The sequence below is a fragment of the Calidris pugnax genome, unplaced genomic scaffold (genome assembly GCF_001431845.1).
Source record: "Calidris pugnax isolate Ruff unplaced genomic scaffold, ASM143184v1 scaffold9, whole genome shotgun sequence".
NCBI classification, from domain to species: Eukaryota; Metazoa; Chordata; class Aves; order Charadriiformes; family Scolopacidae; genus Calidris; species Calidris pugnax.
The window spans coordinates 4,664,435-4,685,913 of NW_015090778.1; the positions used below are offsets into that span (position 1 = coordinate 4,664,435).

The 21,479-nt window shown below is 50.0% G+C and overlaps 2 protein-coding genes across 2 annotated transcripts; both read left to right on the forward strand.

Annotated features, from left to right (window-relative positions):
- Positions 1-1,272: 1,272 nt before the first annotated feature.
- OTOP2 (otopetrin 2) lies at positions 1,273-7,306 on the forward strand. The gene is made up of 7 exons (XM_014951000.1): positions 1,273-1,385; positions 1,994-2,431; positions 2,828-2,964; positions 3,609-3,667; positions 4,337-4,470; positions 4,921-5,810; positions 6,894-7,306. Exons 2-7 carry the CDS (start codon positions 2,026-2,028, stop codon positions 7,062-7,064), a joined length of 1,797 nt encoding a protein of 598 aa, XP_014806486.1. The 5' UTR covers positions 1,273-1,385; positions 1,994-2,025; the 3' UTR covers positions 7,065-7,306.
- A 7,934-nt stretch (positions 7,307-15,240) lies between these two features.
- On the forward strand, positions 15,241-20,798 carry OTOP3 (otopetrin 3). The gene is made up of 6 exons (XM_014951013.1): positions 15,241-15,637; positions 16,705-16,841; positions 17,963-18,021; positions 18,175-18,293; positions 18,958-19,892; positions 20,628-20,798. Exons 1-6 carry the CDS (start codon positions 15,241-15,243, stop codon positions 20,796-20,798), a joined length of 1,818 nt encoding a protein of 605 aa, XP_014806499.1.
- The last annotated feature ends 681 nt before the right edge of the window (positions 20,799-21,479 follow it).

The following is a 21,479-nucleotide window of genomic DNA, read 5'->3' on the forward strand; positions in this document are numbered from 1 at the left end:
GTTATGCTCTATGGTAGCTCCCGGGGGGACTGGGAGCGTTGCCCAAAGCAGTAAACACTTGTTGATAAATCAGTGCATTTAGCCCAGGGGGACTCTGAACCTGGGGCCTCTGCAAAACGTCACCATTATCAGCTCAGATTCACCACAGGGGAGCCTGGGCTTCCCCTGGGAAAGGCTACAGACTGAGAAGAGATCAACCACTCACCCGATCCTTAGGGCTCCCTTTTTGGGGTAAGGCAGAGCAGACCCAGTACTGCTGGTGGCAGCCGGCTGGTGGCAGCACGGGAAAGACACATGAAGGTGTCCCTGGGCTGAAGAGCAGATCCTGAGCTCTCCTTCACCATCCCACATCATTCAGTTTGATGCTCTGGATGTAGTGCTGCAAGAAGGAGCACAGGGGTGAGCAGGCAGGAACGGGACAGAGAAACGCACAGCAACCTGCCCCATCTCTGTGCTTGCCCCAGAGGAGACAAGCAGCAGGGACATCTCCAAAAGAAGCATCCTCACGAAAGAAAAGAACTTGCCCCATCCAACCAGAATTGCCCTGGGTCCTCTTATGTCCCCCACCGAAATATAACAGGGTAAAAGAGATCTTGAGCAAAAACTCTGCCCTCACCTGGCAAATGCTTGAATCCCATGGTTTGTAACATGACTTCTTCCTCCTTGAAAGGAGGGAAGTTAAGCTCCTGAAGGCCAGAGAAAGGTGATTCCGACCTGAAAAGTCAAAGGCAGTGTGTCAGCCAAGGGGAACATGGGTTCCAGTCCCCAAATCCTGCCCCATTCTAGTACTAACCCTTCCTCATTGTTGTCACCATGAGTGAGAAAAGATTGAGCTGCCCTTGGCACTGAATAAATACAAATGCAAATTTCTTCTTTTTCCTCAAAAAGATTCCAGGCATAGAGCACACTGATGGGAATAGTACAGGGTGAGGCACAATATTTACTGTACTCAGTTAAATAGAAAGCCAAGCCAAAAATCATCAGCAAAGATAAGTGCCTCACCTAAATCATCTCTCAAGGGAAGACATCTCATGTGTGTAGGGAGATGGGTTTGGTGGGGTGATTTTGCTCTGTGGTGACCATGACCCTGCGACTGAGCGGTCCATGCCATGCTTAGCAGTGTTGTCACCTCATGCCCTCCCCAGGTAAATAACCCTTATCTCCTCATCTCTCTCCTGCTTCTCCAAAATCAGTTATTGCACAAAATGGATCACATGAGTTTCTCTGAGAAGCCCATGAAGTACTGCTGTCACCTCCAGACATGGTATAAATCACGGAGACATCCCAACACATATAAATTCTTCGTCTGACTAAGCTGCAGCAACGGGGAAACTTCTCCAACAGCCTGGCAAGAGGAGAGATTTGGATTCCCGACAGCAAACCAGGTTGGTGGACTGGCTTTGTTTGAATAGTTAATTTCCTTTGTTTCAGGTTTTCCATTGAGAATCAATGAAGTCCCAAGGTTGGCACAGGTGAGGGGCTTTAGAGGGAGTGACAGCGGAAATAGCTCACATCCTGACTGGTATAAACCATGAATCCAAAGATTCCCAGGGCTTTCTTGCCTTTCAAGTGGCCTGTTCCCTAGCCAGGAAGTATGACATTTGCTCGAAATGTTTAGTGGTTGACATTTAGAAACCAAACCACATTGGCCGTTTGCCCCAGGATATTTGATCCTGTGGGTGCTTTTCTGGTGCTTTTCCAATATCTCACATCAATAAACACCTAAATGTTGCGTGAGAAATTACTTGTGCTTTGTTAAACTGACCGGGGATCTTCTCAAGCAAAAGCATCCTTAAGCAAGAATACAACCTTCAGGGAACCGGGAAGAGAAAGGTTGAAAATGAGCTCATCCCTCTTTTTGCGCTCCTTGTCTCAGCCTTCCCTGTTCCTCTGATACGTCCTCTCCTCCTCATCACATGTCCTGCTTTGGTCCAGTCCTGGACTATTCAAAATGAAGTGACGCCTCTCATTCATGGGGCTCTCCTCCCAACAGCGTTAACCCTCAGCTCAGGCATTGGCTGAACCATGACCGAAGAGCCCGTGCGGAAGGACAGCGAGATCAGACGCCCCAATTCCGGCATGGGCTGCGGACACAAGGATGACAAAGCCAGCCTGGCTTCAAGCCAGATAACGTCTTTCAGCCACCAGCCTCATCAGCCCCCCTCGACTCCTGCCTCCAAGGAAGTGTGGAAAAAGGGCGGCCGCATGTTCTCCATCCTGCTGGCCGTGCACTTAGCCCTGCTGGCCTGCACGCTGGTGAGCAGCGGGGCTTTTGAGAAGATCGCTGTGCACGATTACGATGTCTTCTTCCTGCTGACTGTCATGATGCTGATAGTCATCATATGGATCATCTTCTACCTCTTCGGCACCTCCCGGTGCCCAGGTGCCATCCCCTGCAAAGACTCCCACGCTGGACCCATCTGGCTGAGAGGTAGGAGCTCTTGGGGGGGCTCTCAGGGTGGACATTTCATGGGGGCATCAGGGGCACAGTCTCCTCCTCCTATGCTGGGTCATGGCACCAAACTAGGTTAGCTCCTAGTCCCCCCACCGGATTCAGTGCCAGGTCTCCCTTTATCCTGCATGGGCTCTTGCTATTTCACCTCTGGGTTATTCCCAGCTTTACCATCACGCTTGCAAGAGCTGACAGCCCCAGTCAGAGAACAGGGTTGACTGCAAACCCCTTCCAGCCAAAATTATTGTATGATTCTGTTTGGTGCCAACTTAATTTGGGTGCTGGGAGTAGAAGCAAAGCCTCTCCATGGCAATAGTTCCTCTTCTTCCTCTCGTCTACATCTGTCCGACCACAGGTATTTTGGTTCCTCTACAGGAGGCCTGATCCTTTTTGCCATTTTCAGCCTTGTCATGGATGTGTTCAAAATAGGATATTACTCGAGCTTCTACAGCTGCCTGTCTGCAATCAAAATAATCTACCCCATTGTGCAAGCAATATTCGTGGTCATCCAGGTGAGATGGTCGCATTCTGTCTTGGGGAGAGGTAGAGACACAGAGCCACCAGGTGAAGGAGCTCTGATCTCACAGACATAGTTCAACTCCCTCTGCAGTAAATGCAAGCGGTTTAACTTGTCCCCGACCCGTCCTCAGCAAATATCTCCTCCCTGCAACCACAACTTCCAGCTGTGGCAACTCACTTTAAGGCATTGTTTTAAACTTGTTCCTGTCCTGTGAAATCTTGGCTTATGCCAGGATGGCTCATCACAAAGTCTAAGTAGCCCCCATCCAGCCAGGTCTCCTGTCCCATGAAGGATAGAGAGGGAGGAGGACAGTCAGGGCAGGGACTGCCTTGCAGTTTGAAGTCCTACACAGAGGACAATAGCAAGGAGGGAAGAGGTTAGATAGGGACAAATTAGACAGGAACAGGGGCTGGCCATGGGCAGAGCAATGGCAGTGGGACAGGGCAGGAGGAGCAAAGAACAGACCACATCCAGTAAATGGGCAGGATTATGGGCTCATAGGCTGGACCCAGATGGCCCCAAGTGAAAAATGGTCCAGCTTGCTCTCTGCCGAGCAGGGAGCTCCCTACTTCAGAATGACGTGATTTGCTTTCTTGCTTTGTTGGAAATAACAACTTATTTTCTTACCCCTGCCAGACATACTTCCTGTGGATCTCTGCCAAAGACTGTGTCCACGTACACCTGAACGTTACCAGGTGAGCACTGCTGCTTTGAGTCCCACTGGCCCAGAAGCCCTGGGCCCACTACAAACCCACTGCACTCTCTCGCACAGCTAAGATGCAACAAGGGAATAATCCCATCTCCCTCAATGTTGGCCAAAACTGAACCTGCTCAACTCTCCAATTATCTCTAGATAGCAGCTCAAGAAGTGAAGGTTCGTGACCTATGGATCTAGCAGGGTTGGGATTCAACCCAAGAATACAAGCATTACTCAAAGCAGATTAGTATTAAATAAACAATTAGCATTAAACAAAATGATTCATAGCTGACTTTTGCTTCCTTGGGGAAGACAACGAAGCAGTGGGCAGGCCTTGGGCTAAAACAGAATCTTGTTCACTTTTGCAAGACTGGACCTACTGGAGATCAAGACAGACCTAATAATCTGTTCACTGCTGAAAAGCTCTTCCAAAACCAACAAGGGGAAACAGGCCCTGCTGATTCTCATGAGCATGGATAAAAAATAGGAAGAGAGTGAGAGCAGCAAAGCGAGGGTCAGGCTTTCTCACCTTGACCACTGGAGTCCTTGCACCACTTCAGGCAGCTCCCTCAGTCCCTCTGGGCATGAGCACATCTATAACATGGATCATAGCAACACAGCCTAGAGCCATTGCTTTAATCTCACAAACTTTCTTTTTCTTCTGCAGGTGTGGCTTGATGCTGACACTGACTACAAACTTAGCAGTGTGGATGTCAGCAGTGACAGACGAGTCCGTCCACAAAGCACATTCAAAGTTGAAGAAGAACGTGACAGAGGAAATCTTCAGATGGCTCATGAGAGGTAATTTGCCCGTTTGTGGAGCCATCTGGTCCAGGGTGGGAGCCCAAGAGGTAGAAATTGTTCTACAAGTCAGGTTTTAACTGTTTACAGAAGGTCTATCTAGACCTGAAGGTTTCTTGGACAGAGCTGGTTTGTTAAAAGCCAGGTTTTAACACTCATTTCTTAACTTGTATCATAGAGGAGTCAGAAAGGTGGAAAGGCCTGTACAAATGGGATGGGAACTGAAGAAGGGAAGGTAAAAGAGAGATTTAACCTGCCACCTAACTTCTTCAGAAAGAACACGAGCACCAGAAAGCTGAGGTTGAAGTGTCCTTGTTTTCAATGTGGCCACAGATTCTTCTGTCCTTGGGTCTTGTTTTTCACTGACTTAAGTATCGAGTGCTTTAGGACTGCTAAGTCTGGCTCCTTGTTTTAATATCACTGCATCTATGTGTTTTTATCTTGTTTCAGCGGGAATGAGAAGTAGCTCAGCTGAAGAATGCAATTGCAACAGCCAAATCTGCCAGATCTTCAAGAACGGCTACTTTTGGCTGTACCCCTTTAACATTGAGTACAGCCTCTTTGCCTCTGCCATGGTCTATGTCATGTGGAAGAACGTTGGACGTTTCATAGACCACCACTCCCACCACATTCACCGCCTGAAATTCAGGCTTTTCCGAAGGACCTTTTTTGTAGGCATCGTGTTGGGCCTCATCATTCTGGTGAGTGGTTTGGGAGTCCTTATTCTTTATGAGGTGCAGGTAAATTCCAGCACTGAGTCCAGCAAGAAGAGCCAAGCACTCACCATGTACTACATCTTCAACATTGTTTGTCTGGGCCTGATGTCTCTTGTCTGCATTGGTGGCTCTGTCATCTACCGGTTTGACAAGAGAGACATGGATCGGCACAAGAACCCAACCAGGACTTTGGATGTGGCCCTGCTGATGGGTGCAGCCTTGGGGCAGTATGCTATTTCTTACTACTCCATTGTGGCCATTGTAGCCAGCACACCAAGGGACGCTATAAGCGCACTCAACCTCACCTATGCCCTCTTAATGATTGCCCAGCACACCTTCCAGAACATCTTCATTATTGAAGGTCTTCATCGGCAACCTCCCAAGGAAGACCACAAGCACGATTCTCGCCAGAAGGATCTCTACGGACTCACCTTTGTCAACATCAACGCAGTGTCCCTCCGTGTGCCCGACAGTGGCAGCACCTTGGCACCTAGCACTGCCTCTGGGGCTGAAGCCATCCATCCTTCTGACCTCGTGAGGTCCCTCACCGCCCCCAAGAAGATGAACTGGAGGAGGAAGTTCTTAAGGGAGATCTCCGTGTTCCTCTTGCTGAGCAACATCATTGTGAGTACATGCAGAGAGGAGTTTGTCTGGGTGGGGGGAGAGGGAGGCAAGCACAAAGTAGAAGTGTCTGTGAAGGAAAGGACTCAGCCCATGCAAAACCAGTCCTTTCTGTGCCTCCAAAATACAAAAACCACACTTAGTTATACTTGTAGGTGCTGATAGCTGTGATTCTTCTGTCACTTAAAAGCAAGAGCAACTGCCCTGGAGTTAAGACATTTTAGTCTATGCTGACAGAAGCTGTCACTTATCACCAGAATATCAGACAATAAAATTGATGGGTAAAAGAGAAGAATCAGTTTCAGTATTTCTATGGGGCATTAGCAGATACATAAAATAGCTTATTAAAGGCAATAAAATACATTAAACCTGGGGTGAAGTCTGGGTTCTCTTGAGAAATGGCAGCATGACTCTTCTCAAAACCCATGGCCTTGGAGTCCAAACCTTGATCCCAGTTGCTGTGAGGGAAAACTGGTCACTGACAACTCCAGTTGGGGTTTCCACTTTCATGAACACCCAGGGGACTGCGATTCCCTGAAAAAGAAATGTAGGATTACAGCTGCACCTCCAAAGAAGCGAAGCACGTGTTATGTCTCCAGAGACCCTCCAAATCCCCAGCTAGTCAGTCACATCATGTCCTCAAACTGATTTTATACATAAGCTCACAAAGAAAGGGCTGACAAGCCCCACACAACCAGACACACATGCTGGCTGAGCTTCTGAGCTCAACGTACACAACTGAGCCTAGGAAGACCAAGCTGCTGCCAGGTCAGCCCTACCCATGCTTGCTCCATCCAAAGACATCCGAAACCAGGACAGGTTCACACTAAGACACAACATGCTCAAGTTCCTGCCCTGGTGAGTGCTTCAGCCCTCAGTTCAAACCTGTCTTTGAGCATGAATTGAAACTAGACTTAGGATACAACACCAGATCGTACTTGATCTTAATGCAAATACAGCCTCCTGGCGTTTGTCCCATGCTCAGAAGGTCACTCTTTTCCCACCTCTTGGTAGCTGTGATCACAGGTGCTTACCGTACCACACACCTTTCTCACTGCACTGTTATTCTCATGTTTTCTCAAACAGCTCTGGATCATGCCAGCGTTTGGTGCCCGGCCCCAGTTTGACAATGATACAGAACTGAACTTCTATGGTGATTCCATGTGGCCGGCTATCGTGGACATTTGCCTGCCCTTTGGGATCTTCTACCGAATGCATGCAGTGGCCAGTTTGCTGGAGGTCTACATCATGTCCTAAAGAACTTTCTCACAAAGGAAGATGAGATCCTCCTCAACCAACCCACCTTCTTCCCTACCCCAGGGCTGGGAGACTGCCCAGATGTCCCGAGGGGTCCCCAGCACTGCCTGAATCACGTCCCCTTGCAGTGTTGGGGCATTTATGAACTGTCAGTGAAGATCATCCAAACATAGTCCAGATTTTATTTTTGCTACTTGTGTGTGGATGTGCATGTGTGTGTCTGAAGTTCTTAAAGCTTAAAAGAAAAAAAGGAAAAAGAAAGGAAGGTGTCCAGAGTAGGATCATGGTAATTACCCTTGGTTCATGCAAAGAGACTCACCTTCCTTCTGAAAAGCCTGTTCACCTCGTGCCACTGACGTAGTCTCCAGTGGGCACTCGGCACCCTTGGACAGCCAGTGCCTGCCCACACGTGGAGACCAGCGGGTACGAGGGGCTAAGGCAGGCGTGGAAGGCAAGGAAAGGGAAACCACTTCAACTTCTGGTATGGCCAGTCAGAAACCACTCCCCTGCAGAGATGTGAAAAACAAACCAGTGACCACCAAAGGCTTCGGGATATATCTTAATCTTTCCTCTCTGTATTGCCCATTTATATTGGTCCCTTTCACCCTTCCCTGCACCAGACCCTGCTGTTTTCCTTCCTGTTGATGGAGGGATCACTGCTGCTGAGTGGGTTTGTCCACCACAGCCTCCTCCTGCAGAGGGGCAGGTCGTCTCCGCAGGAGACCCGTGCATCTTGTCCCAGGCTGGCCCTGACATGGGATTCCTCTAAGCACAATTTTTTCTCCAGATTTCCTGAATCAGGGCTTAAGAGCCATAAAGATCATATGGGCAATACAATCTGGGGAATGATGAAGAGATTTGTTTTTCTCTTTTCTTTTTTTTTTTTTTAATAATGATTTTTTTAAAAAAAAATATAAACATTTTTGTACACAAAATTATTTATTGATTCTCACTGTAACACTGAACTCCTGAAGGGACCTTCTGGGCCCTGTGACACAGAAATCAATCCAATGCCATGGCCAATTTGATCTCCCATGCCCTGAAGGGATGTTTGTGCTGCACCCTCAAGCCTGTGCAGGCTTTGAGGCTGTGAGCCCATCCCCTGGGCACCCGGGCAGCCCCAGGGCACGTAGCAATGGGGCTCCAACACAGGCTTCTGGGTGCCTGCAGCTCTCCATGAACCACTGTCTGGTTGAGGGGGCTTTCAGAGCAGGACTCCTGGGCTGGGGGAGGTAGAAATGGGTCCTCTGCTGTACCCAGTGTCCCAGCGGAGCCTCGGGAAGCCCACGCCACCAGGCTGGGAGAGAGCATGCCAAAACAGTGCAGTTGAGACATCAGGGTTTATCGTTCCAATAAAGAACACAGCAAAGGTGGCAGAAATCACCAAGCCTTTTCCTATGGACGTGTGTGCATCCGCCAGAGAAAAAAAAAATAAATGGAAATCACGATACTTGAAATTTTAGTGATGCGATTTTCCACCTGATGGCCCCTGCCAGTCCTTTTGAACCACCCTTCCCCTCCAAACCTAGATCACTGAGCCAGAAGGGACCAGTGCCTCTGGCTGGTCTGACACCAGCCTCCCTGCCAGCAGCCTTTTCCTGAGGTGGGTAGAAGATGGGGTAAGCCCCAATTTCCCCTGCCCCCAAAGGACTGCCCTGATCCAGCACCTCTGGGGAGGTCAATCCTTCCCTTCCCGAGCCTGGGAACAGAGAGGCAGCCTCTCCCAGCCCCACTGCCCCAGCAGAAGTCTGGCTCTCTTTTCCCATTGATCTGGTAAAGATACAATCTCTCCCCAGAAACTTCACCTTTCGTAAAACAAAAGCCTGATTAATTTTAACTGCAGGAGCTACAGATTAAGTCAGAAAAGAGACGTAAATGGTGCACAGATGTCAGTCTTACATACAACGCTAGACATTGTTTTAGCCCAAGCTGCTGAGCTCAGACGGGTGCAGAAAACACTTTTAATCATCTACTCTGTTCCTGGGGGGCACAACGGGTTTCCGTCCTACAAACTCTTGCTGGTTCCTGGGCCAAGGTTCCCAGGGCTGTGTGCACTGAGCCAGGCAGGGCAGAGTTTGAATTGCTCTTCTGTTCCAGACAGAGACCACAGGGACATTTCTGGGGCCAAATGAACTGACAATGGTTGCAAGGAGAACCCCACGACAGCCCAAGCAGCACTGATACAGGCAATCCCAAATCTGGGTGGTGGGTGAGCAGGAACAATAACATCCAACCACAAACAATCATATCAGGATAAACCAAAATGCTCTGGGGAGAGCACAAGCTCTGCATGGCCCCTTGCTAACCTGAGACATCTCCAGGCTGCAGGTGCAGGGACAGCAGGGGTTTCCAGCCAAGGGCTGGAGTTGTTGTTCTGCTCCTCAGACACATATGCATCTTGGGAGAGGCAACAGACAGGGAAACGGCCACCAGTGACTCTTATCTACATACCCAAGAGGGAAAGTGAGCACCCACAAGTCCAAAAAGCATAAAAATAAACCCCAAGCTCTAAGAACAGCCCCCTGTAAAACAGGTCCTGCTGCGAGCTCAAGGATTGCCTACCTAGAACATAGCAGCTCATGGTCAGTTAGCACACAAAAGGGAGATCTCCAAAGCTGATGGAGATCAACCAAACATCCCTGTAGAAATCCTCAGTGAAGCCAGCATCCCAGGCATGTCTCCCAAATCCGGATGCACCCCCAGAGCAGGCATTGCCATGTCCTAGTGACACAGAGCCAGGCCCTTACCTGGGACACTGAGCTACCAGGCGATGCAGCTGACTGATGCCTCCATCACTACCCCCTTCACTACAGACCCACAACACACCTCCTCACAGCCCAGTTAAACTGGGGAACATCTCTCCCTGACAGAGCTTTATGGGAGGGGAGATCACCCCAAACATGAGTACCGTGAAGGGGTCCTGTTAGTCAAGAGCTGCTTGATCCTTTGCACACATGTCCTCATTACAGATTCCTGCAGAAAATCACTGCTGTTGGCTCCGTTTTCCACACCTGGAAGGAGGGAAACTGAGTCACGGGGGCTGGGTGAAAGCCTGTGTCAGAGCAGAGAATAAGGCTGGGCCCTGAGGCCACCAGCAGCATCTGACTGACTGCTCCTGCCATTGCATCAATTATGGAGCAGAGATCAGATCCACATTAGGGGGTGGGAAACAGGGACAACGATGTGCCTCAGGGTGACAGTTTAAATGGCAGCCGTTGCAAATGAAGAGCTACACGAAAGCAAAGTGTTGCCCCAGGGCTCTCACATCTTGCCAGGGGCTTCCAGTCTCACTTTGGTATAAAAACCACCTTGGCCTGCCAGGGAGCTGAGGAGCTGCTGTGCTGCAGGGGTTTGGTGGGAGCACTGAACCCCATCGATAAAAATCACTCCTTAAGGGATGCCAGGGTTAAGAACCCAGCCCTGGTCATGCTCAGGGAGCACCAGCCCTGCAGATCCAACCCCAGGACTCCAGCCACTGCTGAAAAGGTCCTGATCCTAGACCCTGCCCTGAGGCACGTGGTGCCAGAGCCAGTGAGGGAGAGTATCAAGAAGGGGAAGAGCCAAAGAGCTCAAAGATCAGAAATCAGTGCTCTAAAAAAAGCAGGGAAGGCCATAGCCAAGGCCAGATGTGAGTCACCATCCCGCTGCTACCAGTGTTTCGCATCCCCTGCTCTGCTTCTTAATCATCTGTTATTTGAGGGCGAGTTTTGTTTTATTAGAAAAAAAAAATAAGCCTTTTATCTGGGTGATTTGCTCTGAGGTGTGTCAGGGACAGGGGAGGAATCCAAGTTAATTATTACCTGTCAATGCAGCAGCTGGGAAGTGGAAGCATTCAGGAGGTCACCAGGCTGGAGATGAGGGATGGGTTTGCAGGACAAGACAAGGTGCAGCCCGTGAGCAGGACCGGCTCCGGGATGTGCTGGGAGCCAGGGCAGGAGGTGGTGTTGAAGGTGGCACTTCCCAAGCACAAAGGCAGTGGGTCCTTCCCAGCAAGGAGCAACCCAACGCTGGCAGGAGGTCGAAGAACCGAAGATCAGGAGGGAAAACAAAGAGCGGTGCTTCCTGAGTGGAGCCAGCACATACCCACAGCGCCCACCTTCTCCTGCAGAGAGACAGAGCTGGGGCCATGCAGCATGGCTCACCCTCACCCACGTTGGATGAGGCTGGTCTTTACAGCCACCCCAAAAAGACTCACCAGCCCCACAGGAGACGTCACCGGCACAGTTATCGGCGGAGAAAAAGGAAGGGTGTGGGCCGTCTGGGGAGTCGCAAGGCCTTTGGGCAAACACAGCGGCTGAGCATGAACCTCCTTCCTCCCCAGGTCCTGTTTACAGATCCGCTTGGCCCAGCCTGGGTGTTATTACTGCTAAGTGCAGTGATAACACCATTAAGCAGCGCGCCGCTGATAGCAGAGGGGCAAACATCACTCCGAACGTTTAGCAGCTTTCTCTCAGCCTCTGAGTAAAGGCAGCTTCTCCAGGGCAAAGCAGGGCAGTGATTTATGTGATCAACTCATCCTCTCCCTTCCTGTCCCTCTCCTGGGTGCTTGCTTACTTCCTGATCTTGTTATGCTTGTGTCAATACGTTCAAGCAAAACAGCCATTCTTCTTCAACAGAAAGGCCAAATGAGGAGGATTAACCAGTTTCCCAGGGCTTTACAACTCCTCTGGGTTCAATCTCAGCTCCAAAGCCAGGAGAGGGCAAGCCAGGCTAAGAAGGATGCTACATCTTTGCAGCCTGGATGCACAGTCCCATTGGCAAAACCACTGGGGCACAGCAGGTCTCAGCATCTTAAGCCCATCTTTAAAGGAAAAACCTCCAGATTCATTCAAACTTATTTACCCCAGGATGTGTTCAGACTCCTTGCCTCCATTTCCCCAGTTCTGCAGCCACCCCAGTTCGGGACCACATGCACTGAAAAACAGGCTGGCTTGTTAATGTCTCACATGTAAATGGATGGCTTTGTTCAGCCACCACCAAATAGCTCTTGGGAGATCCCAGTTTCCTGCTCAGCTCTAGAACGGAGTTTGGAGAAGAGCCAGACACCCCAAGGAGAGCCTGATTGCACTCAGGGGATTCCAGAACATCCAAGTGAGAAGCAAGGACACGGTCCCCCGAGCAGGTTGGAGATGTTGATGCTTTGGGGGTTGGTAGAACAAATCTAACCATGGGTATGCATGAAAACACGCCCAGATCAAAGCACCTGGGCTCCCTTGCAGCAGTGCAAGGGTTTGGTCAGACATTAAACATGAGGGTTTTGTTGGCAGACATCGAACACAATGGCTGCACTGGCATAGACCAGGTGCTCCTGCCTGGGAGCAGTGGGCCCCTTTCACTCTTGTTTTCCGTCCCTTTCGTCACATCCCCAGGCATGATAACCTGTGCTCCCCCACCCACTCCTACCCCTAATCAAGTTCTTTGGAAGTGTTTCATGGCTCTGAACTCCCCACTCACCTGTTTGCCGGCTGCAAGAACCCCAGAGCTTGAGGGTTCATTCTGTGACAGACAGACAACTCACCTTCCATGAAGAGGTCCATCCTCTCCTGATGGACCCTCTGGACTCACCAGCTCAGCCAGGAATTCTAACTCCACATTGCCAGCCACAAAACTAGGGGATCAGCTCACCACGGAGTCCCAAGACAGAAATCAGTTTGTGTTTCATGGCTCTGAACTCCCCACTCACCTGTTTGCCGGCTGCAAGAACCCCAGAGCTTGAGGGTTCATTCTGTGACAGACAGACAACTCACCTTCCATGAAGAGCGTTTCATGGCTCTGAACTCCCCACTCACGTGTTTGCCGGCTGCAAGAAGCCCAGAGCTTGAGGGTTCATTCTGGGACAGACAGACAACTCACCTTCCATGAAGAGGTCCATCCTCTCCTGATGAACCCTCTGGGCTCACCAGCTCAGCCAGGAATTCCAAATCCTCATTGCCAGCCACAAAACTAGGGGATCAGCTCACCACGGAGTCCCAAGAAAGAAATCAGTTTGCCCTGCAACAGGAAAGGGAACAGGGACAGCACAGCTTGGAGCTAGAGCATCCCTGACCCTGCATAGCTGAGATGGTGGGTTTGCACGTGAGGGTCCAGGTCTGAAATCAGCATTAACAGGTCATAGCTATCACCCCCAAAAGAAGAAACCTTTCTGCCACAAGTGCATCAAATTGGCATCATCCCTGCACCTAGGCCGGACTGTGAGTTTTGCTTTTTGGGACAGTTTGGGTATCTGTGCCCTGGATAAGGGCACAAAGTAATGGTCTGCTTGAGAAAAAAAAATCTTAGGATCTTCCTGAAAACAAATGAGTGGGGAACTCAAGTGAATTTTAGCCAAAGCAGCGTGGCTCAGCACTCCCAGTACAAGCCTGTGCCAGGAGATTAGTTCCATACTCACCTGAGCTATGGCACAAATTAGTCACCGCAGCTTGTGGTTCTACCAGTTGGCACATCCTGCGCTGAGGCCGTTGACATGGGGCAACCCAGCAGGTGTATAAAAGGAGCTGATGGCCATTGGCTGCCCTTGGCAGAGCTGAGAGCTTCTCACTGAGTAATTAACGTAATGACAATAATAGACCCAAAGTAAACAAGGAGGCAAAAAAAAAAATCAATGGGCTGAGAGCAGAGGCCGCATTCAGCGGGGAGACTGAAGCCCTGACGACTTCTGCCCGTGCCTCGGCCCGTTGGAAAGACTTGTGTGCATCCTGGTGGCACCCCAGCAACTGGCTTTGACATCCCCTGCAACCCCGGGGCAGCGCTGGCAGCAGGAGGCTGGAGGGAGGTAAGGGCTGGGGCTTGGCTGCTCTCAGCAGCACACGGCGAGGGGGTGAAGGGGTTGGGTCCATGGCAGCAGTTCGGGTACCTCCTGACGCAGCCCGGGTGCATTTCCATCTGATCCTTCTGATTTCATGGTCTCTCCCCTCCCTCTCCTGACCCCAAAGCAGAGTAGTTAGAGTACAAAGAGAGGGGAGGGTATTTGCTCCTGTCCTATGAAGTTAGGAGAGCTTTGGAGCCACGTGGGGAAGAGTTTAGGGTCAATCTCCACTCCCAGAAGTGCACTGAATCCCTGGGGACCAAAGGGAGACGGAGCAGCTCAGCGCACGTGCAAAGGGAGAGGGAAGCACTGAAATTTCAATGCCTTCTCAGACAACTTCTCCCCCAAAGCTCCAAGACAAATACAAATAATTGCCCCCACCCTCAAACACAGCTCAGGGTGTGCTTTCACTCCAGCCACCCCCACCGTAGCGAAGGTCACTCCCTGGAGTGAAAGCATTTACTGAATCTATAGGGTGGCTGATCTTGCCTGATTGCTGTACACGAGCAAGGAGATTTCTCTCTCATGGGCAATATAGTCCTACTGAGATTTTTCCAAAGGCTAGATAGAAAAGCTCCCAAGCTCTGGATGTCTACCTGGACCAGTTACTCAAACTCCTCTGTGTCAGTGTGCTCATGGCTCTGTGCTTTTTCCTCTGTGCTACAAGAAAAAAAAAAAAGCAAACAAAAAAAACAGGTATTTACTCTGTCCCATTCTCAGCCCCCCCTGGGTGGGAGGATGAATCTTTTCTCAGCAGCTTGGATCAAAACTTACGGACCCTCTTTTATTCTCTCCAGCTCTGCCACAATTTGTGCGACCATACAAGGAGTGTGGTGGTAACTCTCACAGCCCAAAAACACAAGGAAGAGGTTGGACCCATCAAACAGCTCTGAATTTTAGAGCAGGTCGGAGCTTGCTCTGTATTTCCACCTAATCCTTGCAGCAACAAAGGGAAAGGAGGAAACCTGAATCTAGAGCTGTAATCAGAAGAGGTGTGAAAGGTGAGGATGGGAACAATTTGGTCACCTCTGGTCCCAAGAGCTCCAAGTACTGGTGGGGCAGGGCAGAGACATCAAATACCCATTTTAATGCAGGTGTCTCTGGGCAGCTTTTAGCAGAAGGGCCTTTTCCCAGTGCCCCACAACTCTGTCCAATGGGGAAATTTAATGCCCAATGGGGCCTAAACACCAACCTCTTTTCCCCCTTCATCCAGCTTCTGGAGATGGAAGGGGAAGCTGCAAAGCAAGCAAGGGAAGCCACCACACAAGTGATGCTCTGTTGTAAAAGCATCTCAGCACGTGTCCCACCATCCTTTTTACTTTTAACGCCCTCTTTGTTCAACGTGGCAGGTCACCCCCAGGCACATGAGCCATGCCAGGCAACAAAGCCTCAAAGCAAAAGCCCTGCCATCACTGCAAGAGCAGGTCAGCCTCAGCCTCAGCCCCAGCAGACACCTCAACGATCCACTATGAGAAGTTCTGGCTGTACCGTCACTGCTCTTCGGTGCAGCAGAGGGACAGGCAAGCTCAGAAAGCTGGGCAGCTCTTCTCAGGGCTGCTGGGCATGAACGTGGTGTTTCTGGGCAGCGCCTTCATCAGCAGTATGATCTTCAACCACGTGGCCATCACGCTGGCAGACGTCTGGATCCTGCTTTCCATCCTCAAGGTCTTGTCCCTGTGCTGGATCATATACTACCTGCTGGGCACCAGCCGGCAGCCGCACGCAGTGCTGTACCGGGATTCCCACGCTGGGCCCATCTGGATTCGGGGTGAGTTCTGCTTTTATTTACCATCTCATGCCTTTTCCCCTTCTTCTCAGTGCTTGATAGAGAAGATAAATTCTTCTCCCACTACTAAAAGAGCCAGAAGCCACAGGAGATGTAGTTCACTTGTGGTGCAGGGCTGGGGGAAGACAAGGGCATAGTGAATACCACAGAGAGGAACTAGAGCAGCTGGAAAGTCTTGAACTTGGCTCCCCTTCAGCCTCCAATGCAACCTCATTCCACGGTCCCTTCCCAAAGCACGACCCAGGTATCTCCCAGCAACTGAGCACAGTGATGTAGGGAAGGTTTTAGGCATGGCCACTTTGCAAAGTAAGAGGAGAACCATGTTTACCCTCCAAAGGCGTCAGCAGTCCCACGCCACCCTTGTCCTTGTTTAACATCACAGCAGTCCTGTTTCCAGGGAAAGAATCCCGTCCAGTGAGTCACATCCCAGTGACAACCAGCCATTCCTGGGAGATTTCCCATAAGTAGTTGCTCCACTTTGTGAAACGACACTTCTCCACGCAGCCCTGCCTCTGCTCTATTATGGAGTTTCTAATTAGCGCACGGTCTTGTTAACTAAGTGCAGAGAATTAAAGGGAAGAAAGCTGCAAGGTACCTGGATACCTAAAGCCGTAGAGAGGTGTCCAAGGTGAAAGGGAGAAACAATTAAAGGGTCCTGACTTCTGCAGGCTGCTGCTGCCAAAAGCCTCAGCAGACCTGAGTTCATCTCAGGGGTTTTTTCTGCAAGGCAAAAACCATCACCTGCCATTAGCTTACCTCTGTCACTCCAAATTGCACAGAAAAAGTCAGAAACCCTGCTCCCACCTTGCATCCAAGCACGAGAAAATACCTTGCATAGTCTCGACACCTAAAACCAACCAAAGCACGCAACCAGGTTCAGGAATCAGGCTCCTCTTTGTCCCCTTCTCTCAAAATCATGAGACTTCTAGACAGAAAGGCCTCCAGCTCCACTCAAATCCAAGAGGTATGAGGTCTTCAGATCCCAGCCGGGTTCAGATGCTCCAGAGGGACATCTTTGTTTATTTACTGGTGTTTTTGCTGTTTCCCAGGGTCAGTGCTGCTGTTCGCCAGTTTCAGCGTCCTCCTGAACGTGTTTCAAATTGGCTACAGCACAATTCTCCTCCAGTGCAAGTCCAGGGTGGAAATTGTGTTCCCCAGCATTGAAATCCTATTTATTTTGACCCAGGTACTGCACATTAACCTTCTGGAAGCTCGTTTGTTCTCTCTGTCCCATTCCTGGGAGGCCAAGGGGTAGGAGGAAATGGGGAGACTTGGGAAAGTGGGTGCAGGAGGCATCCTCAGAATCACGGGGGAGGGACTCTTTATCTTAGTGGTAGGACAAGGGGTCATGGTTTTAAACTGAAAGATGGGAGATTGAGATTAGATATTAGAAGAAATTCTTTACTGTGAGGGTGGTGAGACCCTGGAACAGGTTGCCCAGAGAAGCTGTGGCTGCCCCATCCCTGGAGGGGTTCAAGGCCAGGCTGGATGGGGCTTGGAGCAACCTGGTCTGGTGGGAGGTGTCCCTGCCCAGGGCACGGGGGGTGGAAGTCAATGATCTTTAAGGTCCCTTCCAACTCTAACCATTCTGGGATTCTATGGTTAAAGTATCACAGACCATTTCAAATCCCACCCACCCATACTCCTGATGTGCCAGACTGAGAGACAAAGTAGGAAGATTTAGAAAGAAACCCCTCTAGCAATACCTGACATACTGTAGGGTCCCAAAGAGCTTGTTTTGAAGCATCAAAGTAGGGAGAGAGGAGAGGAAATTTCAGGTTTTGCCAGCGAGATGTCTGGCGAGATCTCTCTCTATTTGCTGATGCATCCTCCCAACAAAATCCTTGGCACACCAAAGTGTCCCACACCATTTGCAACTTGTTACTCTGAAACCAACCCTCCTCCTTCCAGATCCAAAGCCGTGTTTGAAAAGTAAACTAGCTCCCATCTTAACAGCAAACACCCATGTTTATCCAGGACAGAGAAAAGTAGATCTCCTAGACCTGCATTAGGTGCAGGCACGCACATGCTGTAGTCACCTAAGGGTGCCAGCACATGCCCCAGCACCAAAATGCAGGTACACACATGTCCCTGCAACCACTCACGCAGAGGCAGGTTTGCTCCCACTCAGACACGTGCCTTCTTGCCTGCCTGTCCCCTTCCACCATGTGTGCCACGGGCTGCCAGCTTCACCCTGCTCACGTCCTTACCCTTATCGATTTGCAGGCTTTTTTTGTGTGGCACCACTCGCATGCCGCAGGCTGCCAGCTTCACCCTGCTCATGTCCATACTGTTATCAATTTGCAGGCTTTTTTTGTGTGGCACCACTCTAAGGACTGCATTCAAGTCCAGCACAACTTCACCAGGTACAAAAAGGGGAAAAACTGCTTTCTACTTCTCTAAAGAAACTCTTCCTTTCTGTCCACGATCTCCTTACTCCTGCAACACCTGACACATAGTCAGGTCATAAACCATCTCCCCAGGCAACATACTGCACAAGTGCCTTTCTCTTCTCCCAGGTGTGGGCTGATGCTGACCATAGCCACTAACCTCCTCCTCTGGCTCTTGGCTGTCACCAACGACACCATTCACATGGAGATCAACTCTCAGCTGCGTGAGGTGGAGGAGCGATTTGAAGGCAAGGCTCTTTTTCCCCTTCCCTGTTTGTGTTAGGCTGACATAGATGACTTCTAGGGAGACAACAGCCCTTGATCTCAGCGATTCAGGTATCACAACCAGTTCCCCTGAACACTGTAACTTCCCTATTATTGGAGGTTGTCTCGAGGAGATGGGTTGTAAGGGGAGAACAACTACACCTGGAGGAGGGGGAGATGTGCTAAGAAACCCTGGAACTGAGGGCTAGGAAAGGAAAAGCCCACCATAAACTAGCCTTTTGGCCCTCAGCAAAAGATTGCCCGACTAGAAGAGACTCATGTAATTGCTGTGCTTTTTTTTCCTGAGGCTATCTGGGGAGGGGGAGAGGAAGAGGGGAGAACTAATATTCCAAGGGTAGAAATAGAGGAGGTTTCACTGTGAAGGAAGGGATGTCTCTCTCATCCAGTACCTGTGGTGTTGACCAGAAGGAGCACTACCTGTTTGAGAAAAGACATTTGCTAAACCCTGTTATTCTGAATCCTCACAGCCTTGAGGACCAAGCAGTAATCACTTAACTTCCTACTGATCACTGTTTCTGAGATACATAGAGACAGATGTTGTGCCTGCACACAAGGAACTCCCAAAGATAACCATGAAATCCAGGCCATCTCCCTCTTAATTGTTGCCTTCCTCTTCTCATGCTCCAGGCAACGAGACTGCCTACTGCATATGCCCAAACACAACCATCTGCCAAGTCTTCCAGAAGGGCTACATCCTCCTCTACCCCTTCAGCACCGAGTACTGCCTCGTCTGCTGCTCCACGCTGTACGTCATGTGGAAGAACGTGGGGAGACGCATCAGCCACCACCACGTCCCTCACATCAAGCCCAAGTTCAAGCTCCAGGGGGTGGTCTTTGGGCCACTGCTGGGCACCATCACTGTAATCATCGGGATCTGTGTCTTTATGATGTACCAGATCCAGGCCACCGGCTCAGCCGCCAACCGCCAGGTCTTCGTGATGTATTATTCCTACTACATTGTGCTCCTGCCCCTGATGAGTCTGGGCGCGGTGATTGGGACAATCATCCACGCCTTGGAAAAAAAGGAGCTGGACACGCTGAAGAACCCAACCCGCAGCCTGGATGTGATCCTGTTGATGGGGGCAGCCCTTGGCCAAATCGGCATGTCCTACTTCTCCATTGTTGCCACTGTGGCCACTGACCCCAGGGACCTGTTGAACAGTCTCATCCTGTCCCATTCTGTCCTCCTCATCTTTCAGACCATCACTCAAAATGTCTTCATCATTGATGGGCTTCACCGGCAGCCCCTTGTAGCAGCAACTGAGACCAGACACACAGGACATGCTGGGGAGCAAGCAGTGGCTTCAGAGCTACCTAGTGAAGAGGAAACCATGACAAGAAGCAACCAGGAGCACACAGGAGCACAGTCTCCCAGCAAAGAGGAAGAAATGAAAGAAGAGCAGAATCAGGAAGCCTACGACCAGAGACGAGTGAGCATGCTGGAGCTGGGAGAGGAGATCCGGAAAGCTTCTCTGTCCTACATCCATAGCTACTCTCACCTGAGTTGGAAGAGAAGAGCATTAAGGGAGATCTCGTTCTTCTTGGTTTTGTGCAACATCATAGTAAGTATTGCTCTCTCTGCTACACCACAGCTTGGCTAAGCCATCATGACCCGTGACCCAGACATGCTTTTCTTGCCTTTCTCTTGGGCCGCTATTCCAGACAAGAAACCTTTGCCTACCAAGTTTCAAACTACCAGTGAGGGAAAGCAAGACTGTTTTTGCTGTTAAAACTCCACTTCCATAATTATAAGGTCTCTCTTTTAACCTAAGAGTCAAACATGGCTAGGTTTCCTGGGTGCAGGAAGGAGACAGATAATAAATCCTTCCGTGCCAAAATTTTAGCCGCTGAAAAAGTCATCAAACTCACGAAGGGTGTTTCATGACATAGGTGGAGAAACATGAGGCAGCAGCAGTGAGTCTTTGTAAACATGAGTCTCCAGGATTGAAACTCACCCCATAAAGTTCACTGTGCTCTGGGATCTTGACTCAACACGGATCTTCACTGCAGCCTTAATCCAGTGAAAACAAATTAGCCAGCAAAATCCTGTAGAAAGACGAAGCTGGCTGGGGCAGAATGAGGCTATCATCAGGTTTCCAGAATTCAACAGGATTTAACTTACAGCAAAGAGTCAGCAGCATCACTAGGGGTTTTACCTCTCTTCCCTGGCAGGGACATTCCTCCTATACTCCTGAAATATTTCTACAATTATTTGAGCCAGTGCTGAGATTAGAGTGCAGGTAGGTGACAGTTTGTCATCCTCTGATTTGTGCTCTTTTTCCCTTCCGCTTCTTTAGCTCTGGGTCATGCCCACATTTGGGGCTCACCCTGTCTTTGAGAATGGACTGGAAAAGTCATTTTACGGCTACTCCACCTGGTTTACAATCGTGAACTTTGGCCTCCCACTGAGTGTCTTCTACCGAATGCATTCTGTCGGGGGACTCCTGGAGGTCTACGTGACAGCCTGAACCACGCTGGCTCTCTCCACCCCAGAGCCTGGGGTGAAACAACGGTGCTGAACAAAGACACAGTAAGCAGCAGATATTCACATGGGAGCTTTTAAGCTTTCTCCTTCCAGATTCTGCTTTGACTTCTCCTTGCACAACATCTCCCTGGGTTTCAGCAGAAAAGGAGGTTGTTTTTTGTTATCATTTTTTCTCCATAGAAAGTAAACTTAAAGCCCATAAACACTCCTACTGCTCTAAGGAAGGATGCTGGTACTTTTCAGAAGGATGCCAGTGGACGCTGTATAGTAGCAAGTGGGACTTTACCAGCTCCTATTGAAATCCTCCAGATAAAAGAATGCAAGAGCAGCCTTCAACGAAAGCAACAAAGATTGACCTACACTCCACAGAGCTTCAAAAATCCACAGCCAAGGACCACCGGCCCCACCACTGCTCACCAACCCACCCTCTTGCAGCACAAACAGAACCAGCCACACCAGAAGCACATAAACCCACAGTCATTCAGAAACAAACCAAACACACATTTTTAATGTGTAAATTTTCAGAAGGGTCATTATGCTGGTAGCTGCTGTAATGGTCAGAACAGGGGCTATTTCTGTTTGTTCTTTGTGCTGACATCTGGTCACCAACTCACACGAGTCCTGTGGGACCCAGCCCCATTGAAGTGCCAGGCTCTTGCAGCTC